Here is a 16934-nt window from a genome sequence, read left to right on the forward strand (position 1 = left end):
GTCTTGTTAGCATCGATAAATTTTTGGCATGTATTTGTAGACTGTAGACATTAGCTCATCAAACCTGCTCAATTTCTTTATATAGCCTAAGGAATCAGATTTTACCTCCTGAATATGAATATGCTGAAAAAAAAACCAGTACAACAAAAGTTCGGATGGTTTTAACTGAGGAAATATTTCATGTCCCTGCACAGTAACTCATTTCTCTGGTAGATTTCTCTCACATTTTAGATATCAGAGTATACAATGAAGGATCAAATTAAAATGAAATTAATTTTAAAAATTCATCTCTTCCTTATGAGGATAACCATGGTAGCATGATCCTTTAGCAAGTAGAACAGTTTCTTAGGTACAGCAATGGGAACTTTCTCTTCTGGGACAGCCCTCTCAGGCATCTCAGGTGCTTCAAAGGTATTAGTGCACTCTATTTTACAATTGCAATCCAACGGAATATAAGAACAGAGACTGAAACACACAAGACTATAAACATTTTCTGAAGTAACAATTTGGCACACACTCATACTCAGTGGTATTTGTTTAGCAACAATCATCTGAGACCTCAGATTCAAAATGACAGACAGAACAAAAGAGGTTAAGATAATACTTAAGAAGATAAGGTGTGTTTATCATATACTCATAATAACATGTACCTCTGCTTGATAGAGGCTCTGATTTTTCAGGAACAGCTACAGGAATCTTCTCTTCTGGAACAGCCTTTTTGGGCATTGCAGGCTCTTTAAAGATATTAGTAACTTTTAGTTACATGTATTAAGCTTTAAAAAGAGCAGTGAAACACAACATACTAAAAGGACAGAAAAGAGATCCTATTTGTAAGAGGTACCTTTAGACCGTGGAGCTGCTTGTTTTTTAGGTATAGCAACAGTCTCTTGCTTTTCGGCTAGCCTGGCTGGTGGTAGTTCCTCAGGTGCTAAAAGAGGCTCTGGTTCTTTGTATGCCACTTCAGTCTTCAGCTTTTGAAGTGCCACAGAAGATTCTAGTTTTTGGTGTGCCACAATCGGTTCTGGTTCCTCAGGCACCATGACAGGCTCTGGCTTGCAGGGTGCCACAACAGTCTTTGATTTTCTGGACACTGCAATAGGCACTGATTTTTGGAAATCTGCAACAAACTCTGTCTCTTCAGATGCTACTACATGCTTCGTTCTTTGGGATATCACAAAAGCTTTTGTTTTGGGGGGCACCATGACAAACTCTGATTTTTGGGTTGATGCAACTGTCTCTGACTCCTCAGGTGCCACAGTGGGCTCCAGTTTTTCAGGAGCCATGAATGGCTCTAGTTTTTGGTGCTCCACAACTGGCTTTTGTTTTGAGGGCATCATCACATGATGTTTTAGCTTTTGGGGTGGCACCTCAGGCTTGGGTTTGTCCGGTACTGCAGCAAACTCTGGTTCCTCAGGCACTGTAACATGCTCTGGCTTCCGGGGTTCCACAACTGGCTTTTGTTTTGAGGGCATCATCACATGATGTTTTAGCTTTTGGGGTGGCAGATCAGGCTTTGGTGTGTCAGGTACTGCAGCAAACTCTGGTTCCTCAGGCATCACAACATATTCTGGTTTTTGGGGAGCCAAAACAGCCTCAGGCTCCTCAGTTGCCACAACATGCTCTATTTTTTGGGGTTTTACAATAGGCTTTTGTTCTTGGGCCAGTGTAGCAAGTTCTGGTTCTTTAGGTTCTAGCTCTTGAGGCTTTGGCTTTGGGGGTCCTTTTGGTTTTTGGGAAACTGCAACCGGTACTTTCTTTTCTGGGAAAGCTGTCTTGGCCACTTCACGTACATGAAAGATATTAGTTCTAAATTTAAAAACTACACTGACAAGCATACCAAATTTATATGAATCATAACACATAAAAGCACAATGGTAGTGAAAACATTAAAAACATGTCAGCTATCAATCATTTATGTTGGCCTTTTTAATGAAGAATATATCACATTTTTGCTTTTCTCCCTTTTCTCTTAAACGTAGACCATCCCCCCCACCTCCAAGCCTCATGCCCCTGTGTGCAAGTGGACACAAGCAGTGTTAATACAATTTAAGCAATAAGTAATCCATGATAATTATGAAGAGAATGGGCAGGACAAAAGATATTAGTAGCATTGCAGGTAATAAGCTGAAGACTCTTTCAAGAACGAATAGTGATGGCATTTAGTTTTTCTTGGTGGAGCTTCTGGTATTTCAATTACAATGACATCTTCTGCTTTTTAGCTATTAGAATGGGTACTTTCTTTTCTTCTACTATTATCACTTTTAAGATGTTAGTTGTGGTTGCTTTCATTAACCCAAATGAGTAGAATATTGAGAATAAACTCAAATAGTAAGAAGAATTGAAGTATAAAATACAGGTTATTCAAACATCAAAGTTTGTCTCTATTCCTCAAAAAGACACACGTACATCTGTTTCACACACATATGCAGATACATAGAATAAGTATAACTTAGGGTGTCAGAAAACAGAAGACCTGGAAAACCACAGCGTTAAAGAGGAAAAACATTGTTTTTGTTATTTTATTAGTGTTGAGATTTACCTTTATCTGGTAGAGGTTCTCGTTCTTCAGCTACAGCCACTGGTTCTGGGACAACCACAGGTTCTCTTTCTTTACGCACAATCTCAGGTTCTGGTATTTTAGGCACAGGCATTTTCTTTTCTGGAACAACTTTCTTCGGCATTTCAAGTTCTTGAAAGATATTTATTTGTTTTACTTTCAGGAATTTGAAGAATAGGCATTAAAAAGTTGAAAATAGCTCCAAGGTGAAAAATAGCAAACAGCATCAGAAAACAAAGCCCAGCCCTTATAAATAGCCTGCATTTCTTTTCTCATATTGCTTGACGCACACTATTAATAGCCATTTTTGCGTACTGGGAGCTATTCACAAGTGGAGATGACAACAAAAATTTGTCACATTTGTAAATATTAGAATATTTAAAAAGAGGACAACAAACTTTAAAAAGATAATAGATGATAGACATTCATATTTTTGTGCAATTTTATCAGTAGTGAACATGTACCTTTAGGTGGTGGAGGCTCAGGCTTTTTAGGAACTTCAATGTGCACTTTTTCTTCTGAAATCACTTTCTTGGGCATCTCAGGCACTTTAAAGAAAGTAATTAATTTTATTTGTATGAAATACAAATATACACCTGCTGCAGTAATATTAAGAAAGTGTAAAATGAAGGGACATCAAAAGAATCAGTGGATGGGATGTGAATATCAGCTTTTTCCTTTGCCTACAGGAAATTCTCTCTTATTCATGTAGAGATGCTAAAACTACAATTTAAGCAACAAAAATATTTTATAGAACATTTACTGTAAATTACCAATAGTTAAAATGGTAGCCTAGACAATGAAGGCTTTTTTTTTTTTTTTTAATTAATTGTGTATAGCAGTTACCTTTAGTTGGTGGAGGTTCTGGTTTCTTTGGTACTTTAACTGAAACCTCTTCTGGGACCACTTTCTTTGGTACCTCAGGCACTTGAAAAATATTAAGAACTTTTACTATAAGAATTTAATAAACAACATTAAAACACAACAGTATAACATTATTACTGAGAATAGTAATTACCAAGATCTATTTTTCTTTCATACAACACATTTGTTCAGTTGATAAACCTTTGACAACAGAAGAAAATTCTAACAGAGGTCTTGGGTACTGTCTTCTGTAGTGTTAAAACCATAAAAGAGTGATGTGTTTGATTCTGTTAATTTTGTCATAATGACAAATACCTTTAACTGGTGGAACTGCTGTTTTTTTAGGCTCCGCAGCTGGTATTTTCTCTTCTAGGACTTTCTTTGGCACTTCTGGCACTTTAAAATGAATAACTAAGTTAATACTAAGATTTTTTAAAAATTCAAATAACATTAAAGTGGAAAAAGGAACAAACAAAAAGATATGAGGTATCACCAATTAAACATAATACCCTTTAACAGTTAGTCTTTTTGCTCTTAATGTTGATCGAGAGTCATTTGAGATGTCTAAAGAGGCTGCTCCCAAAAATTAAATACAAGAATCACAGTGTAAGATATAAAGATGGAGAAATAGTATCAAAAAGGTCTTGTCAGCAAGTCTTGAAAGCAAGACAAATTATTGCCATGGTGTTATTAATGACGTATATCTTTAGCTGTTGCTACTTCTGGCTTTTTAGGCACAACAACCTTGACTTTCTCTTCTATAACTACTTCCTTGGGTGCTTCAGGCACTTTAAGGAAAGAGATTATTTTCAGTTATATGGGATGTTGCAGTTATGTTCAAAACTTTTCAGTGGATATTGCAAAGTAGAGATTCTTATGGACTTATTGATTTGAAACATTTATTGTCTTCAAGTTCTTGTATATTCCTGTAAAGTGTGAGGAAGCAACTCAGTGTCTTTTGGAGTTTCTTCTAAATTACATTAATTTTCCATTTTATCCAACCACCTCCTGAATCTCCTCTTGACTAAGACTGCCATTGTCCAGTCTGTATTCCTCAACACATTCTTCTATGCATGATGACTTCTTGGTATCAATTGATCATCCATGTACAGAGGTATTTTTCCTGTATTAGACATCTGTATCACTTTTTCTATGCTTTGAAATCATTAAACTCTCTTTTAGAAAAGTTTAATTTTTCACTGTCATTTGAGAGTATTTCAGACCACAGAAGCTCTGTTTTCTCTTTAAGATTTCTGCTGTGGCTCTGAAGGATCAGTCTAATCTCTGCCCAGCCACATCAGTATTTCTAACACACTGATCATAGTTATGAGAATTTTCAAAACAGTAGCATGTATAGAACTGTGGGCACAGAAAATAAAAGCAATAGGACAACACAAACAAAAAATCAAAAACCTAATCTGCACAATCAAGGCAGAAGTTATTTTTCCTCTTCTACATCTTAGTTAACTTTAGTGTAACATACCTCTGGTTGGTGGTGGTTCTGGTTTTCTAGGCACAACAGTGGGTACTTCCTCTTCTGGAATTTTCTTGGCCACCTCTGGCACTTCAAAGAAAACAGCATTTATATTTGTTATAATTAAATAATTTAAAAACATACAAATTATTAAGAAGAGTCTCACAAGATGCATATCAGAAAGAAAAGTAAGATTAAATCTAAAAAGAGAGAAGTTGTGCAATAAATGTTGTATACCACTAGGATTTTTTATAAATGAGAAATAAAGGGTAGTATTTTCTTTTACTATAAGCCCTACTGACCAAGAGAAATAGAAGTCTCCTCCTCAGAGATTCACCATTATTTCCATAATAGCTTCAGGTGGTGTTACTCTTGGCTTTTTGGCACAGAAACATCACCTTCTTTTCTGAGCGAGACCTTAGTACCTTGGTACCAAGGTACATTTGACATTTTAAAGATATTAGTGCACTTTCAAAATTTACAAAAATAAAACACACAATACAGACAAATAAGACAAACTAAGTGGGTGCATAAGGATACTACTACAATAGTTAGATGCTGAAAAGTCTCCATGGTTCTACCCCTCCGGCAAATAACAGGTTGAAGTGACTTTGCTTGGAATCTTTTGACGTGCCACACAAACTACTAATTCAGACAAACTGCTAAAATATCTGAATGAATTGCAACAACTCTTTTCTGTGCCTATTGCTATTTCAATTCAAAATTAAATTAACTGACCCTAAGTTTAACATGAGAAGTATGAAAGAGGAATTGTATATACTTCTTGCTTGAGTGTCGATAGAATTCCTGAGGCTGTTTACAGTACCTATAAACACTCATGAAGTAAAAACAAATTTGTTCTGTAAATCTCACTGGGTGTAGACTCAGAGTTTTCATTATTTTTAGTCACTTTGACTAGTTTCTGATAAAACTTCTGTGCCATCACAACAAATTACACTTGGGTAGAAGAAATAGACAAACTCAACTAATTTTTAATTATTTGAGAACAACAACAAAAAGAGACAGAAGAAACTTGAAGAAAAAGGAGAATGAAGGACTATACTGACCTATACCTGTGGCAGATAGAGCTTCTGGCTTTTTAGGCAGAGGGACAGGTTTCTCTTCATAAATAATTTTCTTGGGCAATTCAGGCACTTGAAAGATATTTACTGATATTAACTTTCATTTTATGACTTAAAGATCATTGAGAAACAGGAAAAGGGACATACACAACATAAATGCCACAAATCTGCACAAGTGGACCATGAAGTATTAATTCAGAAACAATGTAAGACACAGAAAAGATGTTATCAGCAAAAAAAGCTCAGTTCTATCAGACTCTCAAAGTACCTTTAGGTGTTGGAGATTCTGTTCTTTTAGGCACAAGAGTAGGTTCTGGTTTTTTAGGCACAGCAACAGGCACTTTTTCTTCTGTAACAGCTTTCTTACTGACTGCAGGGACTTCAAAGATATTAGTTCATTTTAAGAATTTATATGGAATAGAAAGAGAAGTAATAAAATGTTTAATCTTGATTTTAACAAAGTCCCTGACATGACTGCAAAGAGTGCTTCTGCAAACAAGCTTCTGCCACAACATTTTACATTTTTGTAAAGAGTATTCTCAGAGAAAGTATTTTGGGAAATAAAACATGGGACAAAAAATAAAAAAAAAATGTAAGGCTAATCCCTAGCCCTGCTGTGAATTACTTGTTTACTAGATTTCTTTGTGTTTTTTTTTTTTTTTTCTATTTTTGTCTTTTTAAATTTTAAATAGATACAGAATGTGTCAGAGGAGATGCTAACACAAGACAAAAACAAGAACAACATCCTTTGACTTTGTTTTCCTGAATAATTAATTATTCTGTCTTAATAATTGCTCATTAGTTTAACATATGAAGAAAGACTTGAAATGTGTTTAGAATTCTTTGTAAATATTTGCAAAATGATTGTGTTTTTAATCTCATCTCTCACTGTATGAATACTTTCTTTCTAACAAATAAACTAAATTTACTTGTACAACAAGAAAGCAAATTGATCAAAACTGTATATAGGACTTGGTAGTGTTGTTTGAGAAAAATAAGAGTGCTGGTTTTCTCGGGTGGTACCTTGCTTTCAAAAGAGGCTAGAGAAAATCCATTTGGAGGTTATGTACCTTTAGCTGGAGGAGCTTCTTCTCTAGGTACAGCAGTAGTTATTTTCTTCAGTGGGACAGTTTTCTTTGTCACTGCAGGTACTTCAAAGATATTACATTTTTTAAAGAACATTTTAATACACAAAAAATAAGTAACAGACAAACAAAAATATCAGACATAGTGTCTAAGGAAACATCAGAATGAACACGTTAAATAACAGGTTAGCACACAGATGGCATGATGAGATGAGGAACTAATTTGTAGGGAAGACATTGCGTTATAGATTGCTGGAATAGCTGATGTACCTTTAGCTGCTGGAGTTTCTGGTTCACTAGGAATAGTAGCAGGGACTTCTTCTTCTGTTGGAACTTCGTAAACTTCAGGTTCTTTAAAGATATTAGTTTGTTTCACATATTTTACATTTAATTTACATTTACATTATTTACCAGACAAGATTAGAGAAACAACTTATAATACAAAAATGCAGAAACGTATAAGGACAAAGAGCTCTTTAACATAAATTATTTAAACATTTCATTTTAGCATGATCATTTACCTACTCTTGCTAGAAGTGACCGTTCCCAATTAATAAAATACAACTTTAGAGAAGTATTTAATTTTTATTTTCCACGTACTTAGTTCTGTGTAGAAGTTAGAAATTCTGACTGATTTTCACTTGTCCTCATTTGGCCTTAGCTATCTCTAGTCCAGCTCAAAATTTAATTGTTACTTGGGCTGGCTCTTTAAACAGTGTCTACGTAAGTTCATTTCTTGAGTCCAATGTAGCTAAAGTGCTTTCCTGGATCAGAAACTTAGTTTCTCTCTCTCTTTTTTTTTTTTTTTTTTTTTTTCTGTTTTGCCCATTATTAGAGGAGCAAAGAACGTTTTTTAAATGTTAAATAGTAATTAAATTTGGGGAGAGGGAGGATCTCAAAGGTATGGATGGAAGTTACTTTAAAATAATTTTAAAAATTAATTGAAATTGCTTCATATTTTACAGAACAGTCTAGAGCCTGAACTGATATATTCTCTGCAATTTACTGCTTTTCAGAAGTGTCACTGATGTACCTTCATACAAAGGAGGCTCCTCTTTTCTAGGAGTAATGGTGGGTACTTGCTCTTCAAGGACAGCTCTCTTATGAAACTCAGGAACTTCAAAGATATTAGCTTTCTTTTAGTAATCTCAAAACAATTTTTAATGGTCAAGATACCAAATAGAAATAAACCCAGATAACTAAGTTGTTTTGAGGTCCCAAATCTATGTCTTTTTGAGAACAAAATATGCAGTTTTAGAACTGTCTTGGTGAAAGACATAATTTCATTTCTTCACATTACTTACGTGAAGAAATTAATAATTTCTACTCTCAAAGAACATCCCCCACTTGATTTTCACCCTGTATTGTCATGCTTTTTCTTCCAATATGTGTAACAGCTTTAGTGGTTTCAACTTACTAGCTCTTACATTATTACTTCACCAATATCATGACCAATGTACTGGCTTCAAGACCGCAGTTTAAACTAAATTCATAACTATATTTCAAATATAAAAGAACTTAAGGTTTACATACAGGCAGTGTAAGTAATGATACTTCCTCAGGACGTTTTCATTCATAAATCAATGTATTTACTGTTTAGCACATGTATAGCACTTATTTGAACTGTTTTCCTCAGAGTTTTCAATTTGTCACTGAGAGCTGAACCTGCACTTCGGAGACTAGATACTCTTGTCATAGTGTAGAGAACATAAGGATCATTTTCAAAGATGTGAGTTGGGAAAAATGACACAAATATTTCCTTTCCATAAAATCTCATATCAAAAGTTCCTTTACCGTTCATTGGTGGAACTTCTATTTTAGGTGTTAGTGTAGGTTTCTTTTCTTCAGGGACAGTTCTTTTAAGAACAGCTGGCCCTTCAAGATATAATTTACTTGTAGGGCTTTCAAAGTTATTTGCAAGAAGTCAGAAAGAAGAAGAGTAAAACTCACAAGGAAGATTCATGAAATAACAAAGTCTTAAATGCTTCCTGAAAAGGCATCTATGTCAATTTTGAAGATTAGGCAGAAGAATAAGATATTTAAAAATATTTTTGAAAGATGTCCATACGTTTGGATGTTGAAATCTCCTTCTTTTTCAGAAGAAATAAAATTGTTTTTTCTTTCTGAACTGCTTTCATGTGTAGCTTAATGACAGAACACACTTTTTTTTTTTTTTTTTTTTTTTTTTTTTTTTTTTACAGCAACTCTCACATATTTTCAACAAATTACTTATAACAAAAGAAAACAACAGGGAACAAAAGACTCAATCACAAACAGTTGAAGAATAACACTGTGGAGACATATGCACAACTTTCTCAACAAATAATGAAGAAATGAAGATTGAAGTCAGTGTCCATGAGTCATGAGGACAAAGAATAAGAAGTGTACCTTTAACTGGCGGAGTAATTTCCTTTTTAGGAACAGCAGGTGGTACTTTTTCTCTTGGAACAGGTTTCTTCGTCACCTCTGGCACTTTAAAGACATTGGGTTTTTTTAAGAACTTTTGCAGTATGAATGCAAGAATAAAAATTAAACAAAAACAAGCAATGCAAAGAGTCAGAAAATTCAGAAAAATATGAAGTGCAGTGTCCTCAATTCCTGTTGAGTGGTGACCTTGCAGGCCACCCGTCCATACTATTTTGCTTGGATTTACATAGCTAAACTCTTCAGTATTCTCTGAAAAAAAACCAAACCTGCTCTTGGTGGTTGAATTTTGACTAGGATAAGCCTTAACAATTAGGTTTCATGAACTGTCAGCTCTAATTAATGCCAGATGGGAATATAGTAAGTTATCAACTAACTCCAAGCCTTTATGCAAAAAAAAAAAAAGAAAGAAACATTTCCTGTGGATTTCATTCTGATAATTTGTATAAGAAACAACTATAAAAGTTAGCACAAAATTAATTTCTGGAAAATTAAGTGCCATGAACAGAAAATTACAAAGCTCCAGACTAGTACAGAAACTCTACTAGCATCCACTGAGAACTGTTATTCATGACACTTATTTTCTGTATAGCCTGATAGGGAGAACACTTATTAAGATTATATGGACTCCAGCACATCATTAGCTCGAAGAAGGTCCTACTTTTTTATGAATCTGTAGGAAACTAGAGTTTCACTGCTACAGTACTATAGCTCAACAGACTTTTATTAATTTCGTCATCTACTTTTTTTGAATGATTAGCTATAAAATGCCATGTCTGTTGTGATGGCAAATGTTGAAGGTCCCGCCTGCACCTCCTTTGTCCTCAAAAAGTAATTTGTTTTGTTTTCATCAAAAAGTTTTGATTTCTTAAAGAAATACTAGTTTTTTGGTAACTTAACCTCCATCTTTGACTGTACTGCAAAAGAAAGTTAAAGATCTAGTAGTCAAATCAGAATAGATACATTACTAGATTTAGGGATTCAGAGATTCATGCAGAAGACTGTGTTTTTGAATTTATCTAATAGCTGATGGAGCTATACCTTTAGCTGGTGGAGCTTCTTTTTTAGGCACATGAACAGGTACTTTTTCTTCTGGCAGAGGTCTTTTAGGTACCTCAGGCACTTAAAAAAAAAAAAAATTCATTCTGGATATTAAGTTATTTATGAGGAATTACAACAGATAAAAAGACAGCAAACAGAGCAATCATTCATTTCTAGAGCAGCCATTTCATCATTTATGCAGAGACAATTGAACCATTTATCTCAGAGTTCTTGAGCAATGAAAGCTAAGGAATATCAGTGTACATCTTTCTGGTATGTTTTATATGCACCTTTTGTTTGGCATGAGATTCTATGATCATAAATTTAGATGAGAAAGAAGCTCCTACATGACTTTGAACATATCTGTAACTCACAGGAGCTAAAGTGGGCTAAAGAATATTGACACATAAAAAATTCAGTTCAGGTTGAAGCTGAAATGCATCAGAAAATTATAATTTACTTTGCTAGTGTCATATCTACACTAGCCCACTCTTGGGCAGTCATGTTGAATCCTCCCATTTCACTCTGAAGGGAAGAATTCCTTAGGAAGAAATACAAGAGAAACAATCTTTGAATGGTTTTATCATTAACAGCCATAGACATGCAATGTCTAGGATTGACCTAGACCAGCTACAATGACTACAAATGAGGGAAAATATAATTTAGCACCCAAAGGAGTCTTAGCTGGAAACTCAACAAACTGTAGGAATAAAGAAATAATGACTTGGTGTACCTATAATTGATTGGATTTCATAAGCCTCCTCATATTGCTCCTCATATTTTTCATAGATCTCTTCCTTTTCCTTGAACTCATACATTTCATAGACATCTTCTTTCTCCTCAGCCTCCTCCTCATATTCCTGTTCCTGAATCTCCTTGTATCTCTCAGGTTCTTCAGGTTCCTCATATGCCTCTATTTCTTCAGTTTCCTGAACCTTCTCAAACTCTTCAATACTTTCATATGTCTCGTACTTCTCATACTCTTCATATGTATACTTCTCCTCCGCAGGAACAAAGACTTTTTCTTTTCGGACAAGTTTCTTGGATACTTCAGACACTTTAGAAATAGTGTTATTGTTATTACCTTACAGTTATTTAATTTATGATTTTTTTACAGTTAGTCAAGATGATTCACATAAGACAGAAAATGTACAAGATAGCAACAAGCTTAAGTTACAGTAAAATTCAAGAATGTGCTCCTGAAACAGTAGATGTAATATAAAAGATTTTAGGAATGAGAAAGAAAACCAAATCTTTCAGAGGAATAAGAAGCAATATGTCTGTACCTTTAGTTGGTGTGGGTTCCTTGGGTTTGGGTACAATGTCTGGTGCTTTCTCATCTGCAATAGGTCTTTTACGCACCTCAGGGTCTTTAAAGATATTAATTTCTTTTAGGAATTTAAAAAAAAATGCCTTAAAGCAGTATAAGTAAAAAAGCACAAAAAGATTTACAATTCTACAGTGCAAACATTGATAATGAAGAGTTTAAACATAAATTCAAGCAGAAATCTCATACAACAAAGACAAAACTTAGAAAGAAGGTCAAGAGTACTTTTAGCATAAGTATTAATTCTAATCAGGAGTACATATACCTTTTGCAGCTGGAACCTCCACTTTTTCGGGGGGGGCAACAGGTATCTTCTTTTCAGGAGCAACCTTCTTAGGCATCTTGGGTACTTTAAAGATAGGACCTAACTTCAGTGTTCTTTTACACAATTTTAAATAGGCACAAATGCAGAAGTTTACAAACAGCAGAACAGGAACTGACAAAGAGTATAATGACAAACATAATACAAGACAGACATACTAAACTGTCCCTTGGTAAACTCGACTTGTATGAAGAAAGTTATCTGTTAATGATAACACCATTTACAAACTGCTATACCTTCTGCTGGTGGAGCTGGTGTCTTTTTAAGAACAGGTTGAAGATCAGGAACAGACTTCTTAGATATCTCAGGCACTTTAAGGATATTGTTTTATTTTAAGAATGTCACCCACCAGTAGTATGAGGAAGATAACATAAAACATGCACATTCACTAACAGACATAATGAAATAACAACTGATGTGTAAAATATGTTTTAAATTGTTTAGAGGTGAAACAGAAATAAAACCAAAAGACACCTTATATCTGTAGGCAGACTTCTTGAACAAGTCAAATTTTTTCTGAGCTTATTTTTTGCTCGGAACTTGACAGGCACTCTGAGACATCAATACAGAAAGGCAACAGGGACATAAATCTAACATAATTAACAAACAAAATAAAACAGAGACACTGAATGAGAATAACAACACATTGTTTTCCTGGATAATAATTTATGTACCTTTTGCTGGAGGACGCTCCAGTTTCTCAGGAGTGAGTACAGGTATTTTTTCTTTTGAGAGAGGCTTCTTAGGAATCTCTGGCTCTTTGAAGACATTATTTTTCAAACAGATTTAAAAATTAATTTTAGAGCATTGATAACATGAAAGAACACAAGAAACAAGATCACAAAAACAGCAAGCTCTCCTGAAAGATCATTAAGATTTACATACAACTTAGAACAAGACATAAAGATGAACTTTAATGAACCCAAATGATCTCATGAGTAACTTGCAAGAAAAGATCATGTACCTTTTGCTAGTATAATTTCCTCTGGAATAGTTTCCTTTTCTTCTTCTTCTTCAGGAGCAAAAATGGGAAACTTTTCTTCAGCCACAACTTTCTTTGCCACTTCAGGCACTTTAAAGACATTAGTTTTAAGAACTTTACATTCACATCACAAAGAAAAATTCATAACATAAACCACAAGGACACCAACTTTAAGGTAATAATTGTAATAAAAAGAAGAGAATCTCTATTAGTTATTTTTCACTCCCTCAAAATAACAAAGTACAAATGGGTTGTAAGGATTATATGAGGATTAGCTCTTTTGCCCATTTCTTAAGCAGACATCATCATTGCCATTATCAGTATGATATGCTACAAATGAGAAATTGTAGAAGCTTATTAACATCTAATTTTTTACATGGAAAAACTTCCATTGTCTGCTTTTCAGTTCTTATTTCTAAAACACTCAGCTGGTGATGTAGAATTTGGTCAGCACCAAAGGGTGGCCTTCACAATAGTCTGCCTGCACTTTGAATTTCACATTTAGGGCATATCTTCTGGTTATTTGTATGGTCAATTATGATTTGATTTTATTTTTATATAATTTTAGCTAAAAGGCTTGAGATTTTACTGTATTCTTAAGGGATATGTCAGAATGATCTCCCTGAACTGAAGAATTGAAGGCTCATATAATATTATTCTAGGTATTTTGTTCAAAAACCATTTAAATTAATTTAAATATTAGTTCTGAATGATTATATAACAACGGATTATTTCATTCACAGCAATCACTTGAAAAGGAAAACAAGCAGGTCATTCAATGCGTGATTCGCAGCCCACTGAAGTCAGTAACAAAATGGAGAATCAAACCCTGCATGAGACCTAGCACTGCTCACTACAAAGGAGCAGCAGGGTGCTAGAATGAAGGATCTGACTTTGCATGAGTATAAAGTGACTTTTATAATGAGATTCTTCTGAAATATGGAAACGTATGAGAGAGGAACCATCTGTATACGCCACAATGAGATATACCTTTAGCTGGTGGAACTTTCTTTGCTTTAGGAACTGCAACAGGTACTTTTTCTTCTGGGACAGCTCTCCTGGGCACTTCTGGCACTTTAAAGATATTGTTTTGGTCAGAAATTTTCAATTACTTGTAGAACATCAAACTACTAAAACCATGGAAAAAAGCCACAAAGACCAATAACAAGAAGACAACTCTCCTCAGAGCAACAGTAAAGTTTTACATACAGCTTTAACAATCAGTAGAGTTGAAGATCTTTAAATGAACTGAACAAAGCTCTCTGATATTTTTTTCAAGAAGGAATGGTGTACCTTTTGTTGGTATCTCTAGAGCACCCTCCTCTTCTTCTTCAGGAACAAAAATAGGTACCTCTTCATGGGGAGGTCTTGGTATTTCGGGTACTTCAAAGATAGTATTTAATTGAAGAAAACTTAGACACAACATAGAAACTGAGAAGCAACTTACACAAAAGCAAAAGTCTGAATTAGCAAGTATATTTGTCACCAACTGCTAAGATACCTCAGTTAATCTTTAAATTCTAAGAACAAACATACAGAGACAATAAGAAGCATCATCCACATGTTCAGTTATAAGAAGAAATACCTTTGGCTGGTGGAGGTTCTGGCTTTCTAGGTATAGGGACAGGTGCTTTCTTTTCTGGAACTTTCTTGGGCACCTCAGGCACTTTGAAGACATTTTTGTTCAAGAAATTAATTTTCAACGCAACATGAAACACAGTAAAATCATAACTCCATATCGACAGATATGTAAGTAAAATTTAGTTCTGTATTAAAGATAACATTGATACTATACACAGATTTATACACAGATGTAAGCTTACAAATGTCAGACTACAGCATTACAAATTGGTGTAGTAAGGCTAAGGTGGAAGTCTGGTTGTTTAGAGACATTGCTTAGCTTTTTGAACATCCGTTTCTGAAGCAGCAAGTAAATTTGAATAATTTAAATAAATAAGATTCAAAAAAACAAAGACAATACGGGAGACAAACACAGAAATTTTCCAAGTTTAGAAAAAGCATAGCACCCATGACAAACAGAAATGGCCACATTTCAGTATCAGACACACTAGTATAAGGAATGGGTGTGTTACTCGCAGTCTTCTAAAGGTAAAGAAACAAACCCAGAATTACATAGGTGAACCAGAAACTGGTGTACCTTTGGCTGGTGGAGGTTTTTCCACTTTCTTAGGCACTGGGACAAGTACCTTCTCCTCTGGCACAGGTTTCTTTGGTACCTCAGGCACTTTAAAAATATTATTGTAGTTTAAGAATTTTGTTTTTGAACCATAAGGTAAAGAACAACTTCATGAATCAATAAAGTGGAATGACAAAGAAGACATGTCAAGAATAGAATACTCTAACTCTCTTCATTCTACATGACATTAAAGAGTAAAAGCCAGCAAAGACTGATTTTTTAAATATTTTTTTAAAACACATTCAGTTAAGAGTTGATATACCTTTGGCTGGTGGAAATTCCTTCTTTTTCGGTACAGGAACAGGAACCTTTTCTTCTGGCACAAGTTTCTTTGGCACTTCTGGAACTTAGTAAGATATTGTAAACTGAGGTTGGTATAAGAGTCTGAAACATCATGACATACCAGCCATTGACACTAAACTATTGAACACATACACAAAGAACCATGATTCTTAAAAGCAACAATCCTTTTACTATCTTACTGTTTAACAGATGTGAGAAGATAATTGAAGTCTAGAACACCTTTCTGATCACAATTAATTACAAGTTCATATACCTTTAGTTGGGGGAACTTCCTTCTTCGGCACTTGGACTTTCCTTTCAGGTACAGGTTTCTTTGGCACCTCAGGCACTTCAAAAACATTACTTTGGTTAAAAAATAATCCACAAGCTTTTCAGAATAGAAATTAAACAAAAAAGACAATGGCACAAACATTTAATATGAAGAATTCCCTCCAAAAAGAACAGAAAAACAAGTAACGAACAAGTAAGGCATCTGTAAAATACTCTGAATTACATATTCAGTGTGTCTATATAAAGAAACAATTAAAAATAAAGATAAAAATAAAGAAAGGTATTTAAAGAAACAATATATACCTTTTGCTGGAAGAGTTTCTTTTTTCTTCAGAATAGGTACTTTTTCCTCTGGAACAGGCTTCTTGGGAACCTCAGGCACTTGAAAGATACCATTAATGTTTTAGGTATTTACTTATAAAACAGTAGGAACATAAAGTGCAAACAATCATCACAAATACATACCCAAAACACACAGCTATAATTTGACATGTTTTGATCATTAAGACAAAAGAGTAAACGTTATATTAGCTGCTGTTACATCCATTTTCTCTGCTCAGCCGTTGAAGTAATCAGTAAAAATATTCTTAACTTCAAGGATCAAAAGATTAAGTTAATACAGAGTTTTGCTTTTTAGAACCAGTTATTAAAGATTAAGAAATGACATGGTGGGGAAACTTGCAAAAAATATAATTTTAGTTTTTCCTCCAATTTTTGAATGTTGATAACAAATATTGCAACAAACAACTATTTAATTGCTGTGTTAGATATTTAAAGGGTTTACTACTTATCCTTATTTTCCCCTAAAGCTATTATTCTATCGCTTCTTAGGAATACAGAGGGTTGTATCTGATCATGTTGAATAATCCAATTTTGTATATGTATTGAGTATATACTGCTGATTACATTTTCTTCCCTAGAAATTCCCAAGTACTTTCTACACATAAAAAAAAAGAACATTATGTTTATCGGTTGATTTAATTCAAACACAGAACTACGGAGACAT

General features: G+C 34.2%; 1 protein-coding gene across 1 annotated transcript in view; it reads right to left on the reverse strand.

The window, feature by feature from the left end:
* Nucleotides 1–650: 650 nt before the first annotated feature.
* The window catches only part of LOC103782178 (titin-like), a gene marked incomplete at its 3' end in the record, with an annotated part of 73259 nt that continues 56975 nt past the window's right edge, over nt 651–16934 (reverse strand). The window contains 22 exon segments of the mRNA XM_008949929.1: nt 651–734; nt 842–1780; nt 2540–2713; nt 3022–3105; nt 3404–3508; nt 4905–4985; nt 6246–6356; nt 7333–7413; nt 9451–9534; nt 10528–10608; nt 11261–11584; nt 11814–11915; nt 12120–12290; nt 12851–12934; nt 13141–13248; nt 14149–14232; nt 14452–14541; nt 14744–14824; nt 15317–15403; nt 15618–15701; nt 15912–15986; nt 16232–16309. Coding sequence (XP_008948177.1) covers nt 651–734; nt 842–1780; nt 2540–2713; nt 3022–3105; nt 3404–3508; nt 4905–4985; nt 6246–6356; nt 7333–7413; nt 9451–9534; nt 10528–10608; nt 11261–11584; nt 11814–11915; nt 12120–12290; nt 12851–12934; nt 13141–13248; nt 14149–14232; nt 14452–14541; nt 14744–14824; nt 15317–15403; nt 15618–15701; nt 15912–15986; nt 16232–16309 — 3192 coding nt within the window.

The sequence above is a fragment of the Merops nubicus genome, unplaced genomic scaffold, assembly GCF_000691845.1.
Source record: "Merops nubicus isolate BGI_N331 unplaced genomic scaffold, ASM69184v1 scaffold15021, whole genome shotgun sequence".
Taxonomy (NCBI): domain Eukaryota; kingdom Metazoa; phylum Chordata; class Aves; order Coraciiformes; family Meropidae; genus Merops; species Merops nubicus.